The following is a 13,247-nucleotide window of genomic DNA, read 5'->3' as shown; positions in this document are numbered from 1 at the left end:
TTCACAGAAATACGGAGGATCAAAAAGTAATTAAACAAAATGTCAGACAGTGACCAAAATAGAACATTTGCAAATATGATGGCTAAACTCAAACACCCACAAAATATCATAACACAAGAAATTAGGACTAAAACGAAACTATTACAAACATTGTGGCCAGAGTTCAACATTAACAAATAATAATATAACACATAGTAACAGGACTAAAATAGAAATACAGAAACATAAGTGCTCAAACTATAATAAAGCAAACTTTCAGTATATGATTGAAATAAATAAATTACAACTGCGAGGGACCTAAGGTGCTATTTACCCTTTACACTTGAAAACACGGAAGCCCTGACCCCTCTAAACGGCGTCGTTCGGCGTGTGGGTTATATACCCACTTAAGGGTTGAGAAACCCTATTCCTTCATTTGTTTCTTGAGCCCCAAAAAAAGAAAAGAAGAAAGGAGAGAGTTCTGAACTCTCTCCCCGAACCCACCGAACAGCCGCCGCTCCACGGCGTTTCCAGCGGCGGTCGGCTCTCAAAACAAACACCCATAAACCCTAATTTCCTCTCTTCCTTCTTTCTCTTTTGAAAACCTAAAGCTCTTCCCCTTCCCACAACCAACTTGAACCCGAACCCCCCCCCCCCCAAAGGTGGGAATTTACCTTCGAAGATGGCCCAGTTCCTCCGATGAAGCAACAGTGACCCGTTCTTGGTAAGTTTTGGCTCTCCCTCTTTTCTATTTCTTTTTTCTTTTTTTTCCCCCGAATGTCCCCCATCCTTCCTCTGATATCTTTGCTTGATTTATGGTTGATTTTGCTTCGTTTGGTGAGATGATGATGATGCTAGCGTAGGGGTAAGGGTCTCTGATCTTGGTAGGGACAAATTTCCCGATTTATCTAGATTTAGGTATTTTTTAATTTAGGGTTTTGATTTGTTTACTATTTCCTTTGATTGGTTTGATTTGGAACTGATGGGGTTACTGTTGGTGCAGGTGGGAGCAGTCGGAGTGGAGCGAGACGGGCCGGAACAGTGATGGTGGCGCGGCTGTTCATCTGCTGCTGGCGGCGGCGGCTGGATGATGATATGTTTAGGGTTTAAAACCCTAATTACTTGGGTACTTGTGGGCCTGAACCGGGTCTGGGCTCCAGCTTGTTGGGCTTGATGTACTGATGGGCTTAATAGCCTGCAACAAAAATGTAAAATTTGTAAATTAATAATAATAATAGTAATAATAATAATAATATAACGATAATAATAATAATATATATTAAAAAAAAGACCCGGACAAAAACGGGTGTCTACACTTCCCTACTAGACCATTAAATCTTCAACGTACAACATAAAAGGACCGTTCGCTTCCTGTGCAATACTTAAATATACCTCGGGGAACTCAAGTCCCACCGGTATGACGTTCTCAATTCTCATCTCCCTTCCCTCTGTTTTCAACTTTAAAATAATATAACTTGTTATATTTTGAGTTATACCATAATCGAATAAATCATTCCATACATTCTATTTTAATTTAATCTCATTTGTTTGCAAAATTAAAAACCTAAGCCTCAAAAAAGTTGATATCAAACATCATCTGATCTATTTATGGTACATGAAATTCATACAGGTATGATTGTAGCTGGTCATGCATGCAAACAGAGTGGTGGTGTTGATCATGCAGTTGTGAAAGCATATGCGTTCACCCCATATATCAAACTAGCTGTCGAGTATGGCTGGTGTTCGGTTGTGGTTGAAGGAGATGTTGCATGTATTCATCTTCAGGAAGAGGTGACTCTTTTGACAACACAAATATAGTTGTAGCTTAAATTTGTGCGTTAAAAAGCGAATAACACGGTTCATGAGTTGACTCAATGGACATTAAATTATACCTCCCCAATTTGATTATCTGAAATATATTTCTGTAAATATATTAGATGGTGCCATTTTTAGTTAATTTATAAAATTAACATGTTTATGAGCTACATAAAAAATTGTAGGGTACGAAGAATTCATCAAAAATAAATAAGATGGTTTAATGGATAATTTTAGTGATGTATATGGGTGCACATGAGGATGGATACGTGTCCATCTTGAAATTTGAATTTTGTTTGATTAGTAATTTATTTTATTAAGATGTCTATTTTGAAATTTTATTTGTGTCCACCTCATTTAAATATTGGGTAAATTACACGTTTAGTACCTAAATTACCAAATTTGACCCGTTTTAGTACCTAAACTTTTAAATCTCTTTCAAAATTATACACAACGTTTAGTTTTTGTTTTATTTTAGTACGTCGTCGTTAAAAAATTAATGGGCAGGCTTGTCAGTCGCTGCATCTACAACCGTCGAATTCGTCGATCGATGAAGCCCAAACTTTCTAGCTTGCACATTTTCGACTCCCTAAACGTGATTTCAACATTCGTTTCACCAAAAAACTCAATCTGCCCAATTGGACAATAGACTCTTTAACTTTTTCATCTTTCAATCTTCTTCGTCAATCGTCTGATGGGCCTAAAACTGGACTATGTTGATCGACTCTTCATTCTCTCGTGGTCCACCGTTCGGATTGGTCTTCCGTCCATTGGATTTATGCCCCGTCAGCCCATCAGTTAAGTTTTTAACGACAAGGTACTAAAATAAAACAAAAACTAAATGTTATGCATGGTTTTGATTTTTTTTTAATTTAGGTACAAAAATGGATCAAAATTGATAATTTAGGTATGGAGTTTAGACTGAAGGTCTTAATTGAAATGTTCATTAAGAAAACAAGTGGGGTTAGTTTAGTTGGGAGAGCTTTAGAGGGAATATCTAAAGGTCATGTGTTCGATCCACATTCATCGCATTTAATTAAAGTTGAATTTTAAAATTGTATTGGAGTATTATTATAATTTGATAAGCTTAGTTTAAAGATCACAAGATATATGGAGTTCAGTTTGAATATCTAAATTGAAATGTTCATTAAGAAAACAAGCGGGGATAGCTCAGTTGGGAGAGCATCAGACTTAAGATTTGAAGGTCACATGTTTGATCCACATAAGCTTAGTCTGAAGAGCACAAGATCTATGGAGTTCAGACTGAAGGTCTAAATTGAAATGTTCATTAAGAAAACTAGCGGGAATAGCTTAGTTGGGAGAGCGTCAGATTGAAGATCTGAAGGTCACGTGTTCGATCCATGTTCACCGCATCTAATTTTATTAAGATTTAAGTCATTAGTTATTTTAAATATAATTACTATATTGTCGATAAGCTTACTGTGAAAAGCACAAGATCTATGGAGTTTAGACTAAAGGTCTAAATTGAAATGTTCATTAAGAAAACTAGTGGGGATAGCTCAATTGGGAGAGCATCAGATTGAAGATTTGAAGGTTACGTGTTCGAACCACGTTCACAACATCTAGTTTTAATTGAATTGGAGTATTATTATGGTTTGAATCATTAGTTATTTTAAATATTATTACTATATTGTCGATAAGCTTAGTTCAAATAGCACAAGAGCTATGCAGTTCAGACTGAAGGTCTAAATTAAAATGTTCATTAAGAAAACAAGCGGGAATAACTCAATTGGGAGAGCGTCAGATTGAAGATTTGAATGTCACGTGATCAATTCACGCCGTCGTTAAAAAATTAATGGGCGGCTTGTCAGTCGCTGCATCTACAGCCGTCGGCCGTCGAATTCGTCGGTCGATGAAGCCCAAACTTTCTAGCTTGCACATTTTTGACTCCCTAAACGTGATTTCAACCTTCGTTTCACCAAAAAAACTCAATCCGCCCAATTGGACAATAGACTCTTTAACTTTTCATCTTTCAATCTTCTTCGTCAATCGTCTGATGGGCCTGAAACTGGACTATGTTGATCGACTCGTCATTCTCTCGTGGTCCACCGTTCGAATTGGTCGTCTGTCCATTGGATTTATGCCCCGTCAGCCCATCTGTTAAGTTTTTAACGACAAGGTACTAAAATGAAACAAAAACTAAATGTTACGTATGGTTTTGATTTTTTTAATTTAGGTACAAAAATGGATCAAAATTGATAATTTAGGTATGGAGTTTAGACTGAAGGTCTTAATTGAAATGTTCATTAAGAAAACAAGCGGGGATAGTTTAGTTGGGAGAGCGCTAGAGTGAATATCTAAAGGTCATGTGTTCGATCCACATTCACTGCATTTAATTAAAATTGAATTTTAAAATTGAATTTTAAAATTGAATTGGAGTATTATTATAATTTGATAAGCTTAGTTTAAAGATCACAAAATATATGGAGTTCAGTCTGAATATAAATGGAAATGTTCATTAAGAAAACAAGTGGGGATAGCTTAGTTGGGAGAGCATCAGACTGAAGATTTGAAGGTCACATGTTTGATCCACATAAGCTTAGTCTGAAGAGCACAAGATATATGGAGTTCAGACTGAAGGTCAAAATTGAAATGTTCATTAAGAAAACTAGCGGGGATAGCTCAGTTGTGAGAACGTCAGACTGAAGATCTGAAGGTCACGTGTTCGATCCATGTTCACCGCATCTAATTTTATTATGATTTAAGTCATTAGTTATTTTAAATATAATTACTATATTGTCGATAAGCTTACTGTGAAAAGCACAAGATCTATGGAGTTTAGACTAAAGGTTTAAATTGAAATGTTCATTAAGAAAACTAGTGGGGATAACTCAATTTGGAGAGCATCAGACTGAAGATCTGAAGGTTACGTGTTCGAACCACGTTCACAACATCTAGTTTTAATTGAATTGGAGTATTATTATGGTTTGAATCATTAGTTATTTTAAATATTATTACTATATTGTCGATAAGCTTAGTTCAAAGAGCACAAGATCTATGGAGTTCAGACTGAAGGTCAAAATTAAAATGTTCATTAAGAAAACAAGCGGGAATAACTCAATTGGGAGAGCGTCAGATTGAAGAATTGAAGGTCACGTGTTCAATTCACGTTCGTCGCATCTAATTTTAATTGAATTGCATTATTATTATAATTTGATTCATTAGTTATTTTAAATGTAATAAAAAAATTACTATATTATTGATAAGCTTAGTTTGAAGAGCATAAGATCTATGGAGTTCAGACTGAAGATCTAAATTGAAATGTTCATTAAGAAAACAAGCGGGAATAACTTAATTGGGAGAGTGTCAGATTGAAGATTTGAAGGTCACGTTCATAGCACATCTAATTTACAATTAAAAGTTTTTTGTTATAAACGTGTATGTTCACCCTCAAAAATATTTTTAAATCCGTCTGACCAAAAGTAACAATGAAATATTAAACCTCTATTAAGATGAAAAAAAATTATTTAAAATAAAATTTGATATAATTTAAATATTTATGTTACAATAAAATGAAAAAAAATTAAAAATCACCGTATGTACTCTTTTACCCTTCTAGAAAATTGCACATAACTTACTTAATAACTACTTATTTATTTCATTATATATACTAATAAATTATTACTAGAAAATAATCATTAGTATTGCTTTTTTTATTTTAATTAATCTAAAATATAATAAAGTGTTTTAATAAATTTAATATTTTTTAAAAAAATATTATTTTTTATTCAAGTATTTTTTTTTTAAATTTATGTGTCCCCCTTATTATAGTAGTTTAGGTTATCATGTACCATCCCGATCCTCTTGTGATTAACCCCTGGACACCGAATCAAAGAAGAAACCACCTTGATGGCTACGTTGGCGGCGATTGCAGCTCGTAGAATAGCTACTGTATCTAGTACACCGGCTCCCTCTCAAGCCGCTTCTCTCATTCCTCGCCGTGGTCTCGCCGGCGGTGCAGGTATTTGCTGTATACCCATTACGCTTTAAATTTATATTATATTCGATTGTAAAAATTATCTCCCGATTAACTTCAATTTAATCTCATTTGAATTTGATAGTCGGAGGCAAAGGATCTTAGAAGTTAAGAACATGTTCTACGGAATATTTCTTAATTTTACTTTATTTTATTCTTTGCAGATCACCATGTACCCCCAAAAGTTAACTGTTGGCAAGAACCAATGAACCCAGCTAAATGGAAGGAAGAACATGTCAGTTTATTTCTTTTCATGTTTTATATTTCAATTTTCCTCATAATTTCTTGCCTTATTTCCAGATTTTAGATAGTTTGGACTAGTAAATTGGGAATTTTTTTTTTCATTTATATTTATAAGTACGCCCTCTCCCTATCTTTAATTTATTTCAAGTTAAAATCTCGTTGACATTGGGCTGCTGTTAGATTACAGCACACACTGATGTTTTTTTACTTCCTATTTTATCATGTATAATTTCATAGGCACCGGTTTTCAATCTATTTGATGATATTGTCGATAAATTAGAGGAGGAATAAATGTGGAAACTTATTCACTTTTTTTATTGCACAGTTTGTTATCGTCTCTGTAACTGGTTGGGGTCTGCTTTTCTATGGTGGATACAAGTTCTTAACCAGAGGCAAAGGCAAGAAGGAAGAGGTACTTTCATATACTCTTGAACTTTTACTTATCATTAGAATTGAGTAAGCAATTTTTTGCATTGTCAGTGTTATGTTACTCGGACTCAGGTGTGTGAGTCCAAGACAATTATGCCCAATTTTTCTGAGCTTTGCCATTTTCATATCTGGAAGTTCCTTTTCAAGAGAATGGCATTGACTGACGTTTGTTGTGGATTTTCTATTATTCAGTTAGGCCTATGTCCCATTTTGCTGGAGATGTTTCCATTGGTCAAGGTTAAAATTTACTGTTAAACATGGAATGAATATTATTTACCTTCAGTACATACCAGATTATGGTTGAAAATCATAAGTGGTTTATATACCATTCGAGCTCATGTTTACATTTTGAAGCTAAATGTCCCCCATCACACATCTACTGTTGATTATCACTGCTGTGTGATCATTTCATTTAGAATCTAACTAGTGATAGCTAATAGGAGTGCTTAACAGTTCCTTAGGGTTCACATTATTGTAGTGTATCTATTATGGCTTCTCCTCTCATTTTATCTTTTTCTTGTTGTAGAATGCAGTGGAAACGGCACAGAAATGAGGTTGGAGCTTTTAGTTTTTACAAGATTCCCAGTAATAATGTGTGCCTGGAACTTTGATGTCCTTAGGGTATTGTTTTCAATGTAGTTGACAAGGTATTATGTTTTCCCGTTCATAATTTCTCTTTCCCCAAGGGAGTGATGAATGAGCAAAATTGGAGGATGATATCAGCTAACCCACTGCCTTGTTTGTTGTTTAGTTCTGTTGATAATGGGAAGCAACAGTTTTGAGGATTCAGAATCTGTTGATTGATTTGGAAAGTAGTGAACTATGCTTTTTGAATTGAACTTTCTATTGAATTTCACCTTTTATATGATAGAAAATGAGATTTTTTTTTTGAATAATCTGAGATTTGAATTATGTTATGGCAGTCATTGACCATGTACTGATACTTCCATGAATTCCAAACATAATTTTACTGCCAAAGGTTATTATAATTACAATGTAAGTGCAATCCAGCTGTTTTCAAACATAAAGTCGCTGAAAACCTTACACTTTTCGCTTCAAGCTGGCCTTTGAAGCTATTGATCTTTTATTGTTCGTCATCTGCATCATCGATTTATATCGATTGTATTATTCGCATGATTTTTCCCCCCTCCATTCCATAATTACCCGCATCTTCAGAATCCTGATTTTTGGCACTTGCTCCCATATTTTCACGTTTCTGCAGCTGTCCGCTCTGTTCCATCTTCAAACACTTCTCTTTTGTCTTCCTCTTGAGAAGAGAATTTAGTATCAGTCCCTTTTGCTTCAAAATTGCTAAACCAAAATTGAATAGAAGGGGGGTTAGTTTAGGTCCAACGGAGATTTTCTCAGCAACAAAATCCAGGCAATTCATGAAGCATGAATTCATAACCCCTATACAGTCAATACAGAGTCGCCGCAAATCATGTTTCTTTAAGCTTCAAGATATTGATGAAGGCAGGGTTACAAGAGAGAGAGGCAAGAGCTTGAGTCTCAGTCCTAATTCACGTAAAACTGTTTCCAAGGTCATTGCTCCTAAGCCTGCAGCAACAACGGTGGGGGATAAAAGGGCGGTGAAGAAAGAAGAGGGCGTTATTTCTACAATTCAGCCTAAAAGGCTCTTCAAAGATGGAGAAAAACCAGTATCGGCAAGGAAACCATTGAAACATGGGAGAGTCGTCGGTAGCAGGTACAATCAGATTCCCAATCAGAGCAATGTGAGTTTCACGGTAAGCGATGCTCAAAAGCAGGAGAGCAACAAGCACGATAAGAGGTGTGTTTCAAATGAACGGATAGTTGATTCGTGCAAGAATGAAAAGAGTGAGAACATAATGAAAAAGAAGTGGGAAATTCCGAGTGAAGTGATCATTCTAAAGGAAGAATCACCGCAGTCAATAGGTAAGATCAATGATCTTCTTCCAAAGATTAGGACTGTGAGGGTTTGGCATGAAAGTCCTCGGGCTTCAGAGCCAGCCAAAAGAGTGGCAGAATTGATGGGAAGGAAACCATACTATAGTATGGAGGAAGAAACAGAGAACTCTGTTCGTCAGGCTCTGAGTCTTGCAGAAGGGGATGGTGAGAAAGAGTGATTCATTTCTTCTTCTTCTTCTTCTTCTTCTTCTTCTTCTTCTTCTTCTTCTTCTTCTTCTTTCCTTTTGTTTTTTCCAGCTGTAGAGATTGGGGTTTCTGGATGCAAAGCATAACTATTGTCATGGGCTATTAATTCATATGTATATGTTACCGGTTGATTAAACTTTTCTCTCTGCAAATGCAAAAATAAGACGAGCTTTTCTCTTGCTTTTGGGTGAAAGCTACTGCAAGTACATAATGGACAGAACCGGAAGCAAAATGATGCACTTTGCTAGGTAAGTAGCTGACCGCAAAGCGGATTTATTATAAACACAAGACATTATTTAGGCTATATTTTTTATGGATATACTGAAACCATATACCTTCACAGTTGAATAATCATGGTTCCCATCTGTGGCAAATATATCTGTGTAGTGAAGGTTTATTGGCACAAGAACGAAGTCCCACTATTAGTCATTTGAAAATAGACAAAAAGAGTACTATCCTTAGTTCCTTACAAACAATGTGTGAAATAGATAACCTGCTTTCATACTATCATCCATGTCAAATTCCGGAACCAGTCAATTTAGAAAAAAGATGGATTCCAATGGCCAAAATTGTTCCTAATGATGGCACTGGGAGCTAACTCTGTGGCTAGCTACGCCTTACATTTCCTCCTCCACCTCTAAAAGCTTCTTTGACTGGTGAAAGATAGGTAGATATAGACGATAAGTAATCACTAGGATCCAATGCAAGCGCTTCCCAATGAGGCAATGGTAGCCGTTACAGATGCAGCAGGAAGCGCTCAATGTAACATCATCATACTTTCTAGTTCTCAAAGGGTACAAAAAAAACCATGAAACTTCGTTGGTCTTGATCATTTAAATCCAACTGCTACCAGGAGCTACCTTCACTCCCCTTTCCTTCATTTCCAATCTCATTCTCTCAGCTTCCTCATATCTTCCAACACTAGCATATATCCTAGCAAATAACACATAATTGGCTGCATTAGACGGCTCTATCTCAAACAAAGCTCTCCCAGCAATCTCAGCCAATTCAACTTCTCCATAAGTTCTACAAGCACCAAGTAACGCTCCCCAAGTCTTTGCAGTTGGCTTCACAGTCATTTCTTTAATAACTTTGTAAGCATCATACAACCTCCCTGCTCTGCTCAATGCATCAACTAAACACGAATAATGATCAGCACTTGCTTCAACTTTGTAATCCGTATGCATTCTATCAAAATAATCCAATGCTTCATCAGCTAATCCAAAATGGCTACAAGCTTTTAAAACGCCAAGAAAAGTAATGTCATCAGGCCGCACGTTTGCCAACTCCATTTGCTGAAAAACTTCCAATGCAGCCTTTGCCTCGCCATGTAAAGCGTAAGCTGAGATTAAATTACTCCAAGCCACTACATCTCTTTCTCGTATACATCGGAATACATTCCGTGCATTAACAAGACTTCCACATCGCCCGTAAGCTTCCACTAAACCACTTCTGAACTGCGGGTGAGGTTATATGTTGTTTCGAAAAGCATAGCCATGAATTCCTTTAATCAAACTCAAAGCAGCTACGCCAACGCAAGCAGGTAATAAAGCAAGAAGGGTAATCATATTCGGCCTCAACCCCATTTTCTGCATCCTTCTATAAAATTCAATAGCCTTAAAAGACCCATCTTCCAATTCATTCAAACCTGCTATGATGGCATTAAACGTCGACTCGTTCGGCTCAACATCCATAGACCGAAACAATTCCAATGCCACCTCCATGTCTCCGGAGCGCGCGTAGAGAGAAATCATGGAACTCCAAGAAACGGGGTTTCGTTGAGGGGTTTCGTTGAGGGGTTTCGTCGAACAACTTGCGTGCCAAAGAGATGGAGAAGCATTTGCCATAAAAGTAGATAAGAGCGCAAGCGACGAATTGGTTGGAGAGGAGAGATGACTTGGTGGCGTGAGCGTGAACGGTGGAGCCGAGTCGAGGGCGGTGGATAGCGGAGCATGATTTGAGAACGAGGGGAAAGACGAAAGGGTCGAGAGTGAGCGACGGCGAGGTTTGCATAGTGTGGAAGAGAGAGAGGGCGTCCAAGTGACGACCTTGGTTCACGTAAGAGGTTAACTGTTTCGTTAAAGACAGTAATCGCATGTAGTTTGTAGTGTTGGAACTCATGTTTCGATAATTCAATGTTCAGTTTATGTAACGAGTTAGCTCAAATACTTAATATATTAAGTGACCCTGTTTTAGTAAGTTTCGATTTATTACAAGTTATTGTAATATATTTAAAATTTTATTTTAATTTATTAAATATAAAAATATTTTTATATAATATAGAGAATTGGAATATACATGAACAGTTGAATCAATGTATTTAATAATAATAAATTTAACAAAATGTGACACTGTCATCCTATTCTTATCATGCGTTGATCGTAATTTCAGGCAGTCTTTTAACGACAGATTCGACCAAAAAAATAAACAAAGGCGTAGAATGAAGGAGGTTGCTCAAATGCATAGTTTATTTAGGCAGTCAGTCTTTTCAGTATGGTCAAATTCCTTTCAGATCTACAGTGCTGAACATGCTCTGAAGCGTCACAATGTGCTGCCCAGACCTTACATGGAGCCACTGAATCACAAACATAACAGTAACACTGCAATATGAATCAACCCAAATTAAGTTATTACAATCCTTAAAACTAAATGCCAATGTTCAAAGTAGAAGACTGTGTTTTACAGTTTATGCATACCAGGTCACAGTGTTTATCATGAGCAGTTTTATCAAAGGGAAATCGAACACAGAGATGCCTTGAATGGGGATAATCTCTACATGCTACCTATCCTACATCAAGAACAAAAAACAAAGCCTTATTAGTGTAAATTTAAAGAACGACGTGTCCGTATAACATAGGGAAGAAAGGAAAACCTTGCCCTTCTCGGCCACGAGAGAGAGATCGTCATCGTCGGCGTCGTCGATGGTAATGGAGAGCTTGGAGATGTCAATGGAATCAAAGGGGTTACAATCAAGAATAAAACAATCCTCCATGTCCATGTTGTTTTTCAGACAAATGTGAGGTTTGAGTTCCTCCTGTTTGCATGTAATCTTGCTTAACCTCTTCGTCGAGGATGGTGGTGATATGACTACTACTGCGTTATCCTCCATTGTTTCCTTTCTGCTACTTGTTTTGGTCGCTTTGCGTATAATCTTCCCTACTAGACCATTAAATCTTCAAGTTCAACGTACAACATAAAAGGACCGTTCGCTTCATGTGCAATACTTAAATATACCTCGGGGAACTCGAGTCCCACCGGTATGACGTTCTCAATTCTCATCTCCCTTCCCTCTGTTTTCAACTTTAAAATAATATAACTTGTTATATTTTGAGTTATACCATAATCAAGCAAATCATTCCATACATTCTATTTTAATTTAATCTCATTTGTTTGCAAAATTAAAAACCTAAGCCTCAAAAAGGTTGATCTCAAACATCATCTGATCTATTTATGGTACATGAAATTCATGCAGGTATGATTGTAGCTGGTCATGCATGCAAACAGAGTGGTGGTGTTGATCATGCAGTTGTGAAAGCATATGCGTTCACCCCATATATCAAACTAGCTGTCGAGTATGGCTGGTGTTCGGTTGTGGTTGAAGGAGATGTTGCATGTATTCATCTTCAAGAAGAGGTGACTCTTTTGACAACACAAATATAGTTATAGCTTAAATTTGTGCGTTAAAAAGCGAATAACACGGTTCATGAGTTGACTCAATGGACATTAAATTATACCTCCCCAATTTGATTATCTGAAATATATTTCTGTAAATATATCAGATGATGCCATTTTCAGTTAATTTATAAAATTAACATGTTTATGAGCTACATAAAAAATTGTAGCGTACGAAGAATTCATCAAAAATAAATAAAGATGGTTTAATGGATCATTTTAGTGATGCATCTGGGTGCACACGAGGATGGATACGAGTCCATCTTGAAATTTGAATTTTGTTTGATTAGTAATTTATTTTATTGAGATGTTCATTTTGAAATTTTATTTGTGTCAACCTCATTTAAATATTGGGTAAATTACACGTTTAGTACCTAAATTACCAACTTTGATCCGTTTTAGTACCTAAACTTTTAAATCTTTTTCAAAATCATACATAACGTTTAGTTTTTGTTTCATTTTAGTACGTCATTGTTAAAAAATTAATGGACGAGCTTGTCAGTCGCTGCATCTATAGCCGTCGAATTCGTCGGTCGATGAAGCCCAAACTTTCTAGCTTGCACATTTTCGACTCCCTAAACGTGATTTCAACCTTCGTTTCACCGAAAAACTCAATCTGCTCAATTTGACAATAGACTCTTTTAACTTTTTCATCTTTCAATCTCCGTCGTCAATCGTCTGATGGGCCTGAAACTGGACTATGTTGATCGACTCGTCATTCTCTCATCGTCCACCATTCAGATTGGTCGTCCGTCCATTGGATTTATGCCCCGTCAGCCCATCCGTTAAGTTTTTAACGGCAAGGTACTAAAATGAAACAAAAACTAAATGTTATGCATGGTTTTGTTTTTTTTTAATTTAGGTACAAAAATGGATCAAAATTGATAATTTAGGTATGGAGTTTAGACTGAAGGTCTTAATTGAAATGTTCATTAAGAAAACAAGCGGGGATAGTTTAGTTGGGAGAGCGATAGACTGA

General features: G+C 36.3%; 2 protein-coding genes, 3 non-coding genes and 1 pseudogene across 5 annotated transcripts; 4 read left to right on the top strand and 2 right to left on the bottom strand.

Moving 5' to 3' along the window:
- The first annotated feature begins 3,094 nt into the window (after positions 1 to 3,094).
- TRNAF-GAA lies at positions 3,095 to 3,167 on the top strand. Its single transcript has one exon. It is a non-coding gene; the product is annotated as a tRNA-Phe (tRNA).
- A 136-nt stretch (positions 3,168 to 3,303) lies between these two features.
- TRNAF-GAA lies at positions 3,304 to 3,376 on the top strand. Its single transcript has one exon. It is a non-coding gene; the product is annotated as a tRNA-Phe (tRNA).
- A 1,050-nt stretch (positions 3,377 to 4,426) lies between these two features.
- On the top strand, positions 4,427 to 4,499 carry TRNAF-GAA. The gene has a single exon. It is a non-coding gene; the product is annotated as a tRNA-Phe (tRNA).
- Positions 4,500 to 7,647: 3,148 nt separating this feature from the next.
- On the top strand, positions 7,648 to 8,697 carry LOC120197027 (the record flags this gene model as incomplete). Its single annotated transcript, XM_039198671.1, has 1 exon — positions 7,648 to 8,697. A coding segment is annotated over one exon (921 nt), but the record flags the coding sequence as incomplete, so codon positions are not given.
- Positions 8,698 to 9,375: 678 nt separating this feature from the next.
- LOC120197042 lies at positions 9,376 to 10,722 on the bottom strand (annotated as a pseudogene).
- Positions 10,723 to 11,067: 345 nt separating this feature from the next.
- LOC120197026 lies at positions 11,068 to 11,705 on the bottom strand. The gene is made up of 3 exons (XM_039198670.1): positions 11,469 to 11,705; positions 11,293 to 11,379; positions 11,068 to 11,196 (listed from the first exon to the last, which is right to left on the bottom strand). Exons 1-3 carry the CDS (start codon positions 11,703 to 11,705, stop codon positions 11,068 to 11,070), a joined length of 453 nt encoding a protein of 150 aa, XP_039054601.1.
- Between the last annotated feature and the right edge of the window lie 1,542 nt (positions 11,706 to 13,247).

Source organism: Hibiscus syriacus, unplaced genomic scaffold (genome assembly GCF_006381635.1).
Source record: "Hibiscus syriacus cultivar Baekdansim isolate YM2019G1 unplaced genomic scaffold, ASM638163v2 tig00117040_pilon, whole genome shotgun sequence".
NCBI classification, from domain to species: Eukaryota; Viridiplantae; Streptophyta; class Magnoliopsida; order Malvales; family Malvaceae; genus Hibiscus; species Hibiscus syriacus.
The sequence above is the reverse complement of the archived record's forward strand: the minus strand, read 5'-3'. Positions and strand labels throughout refer to the sequence as shown.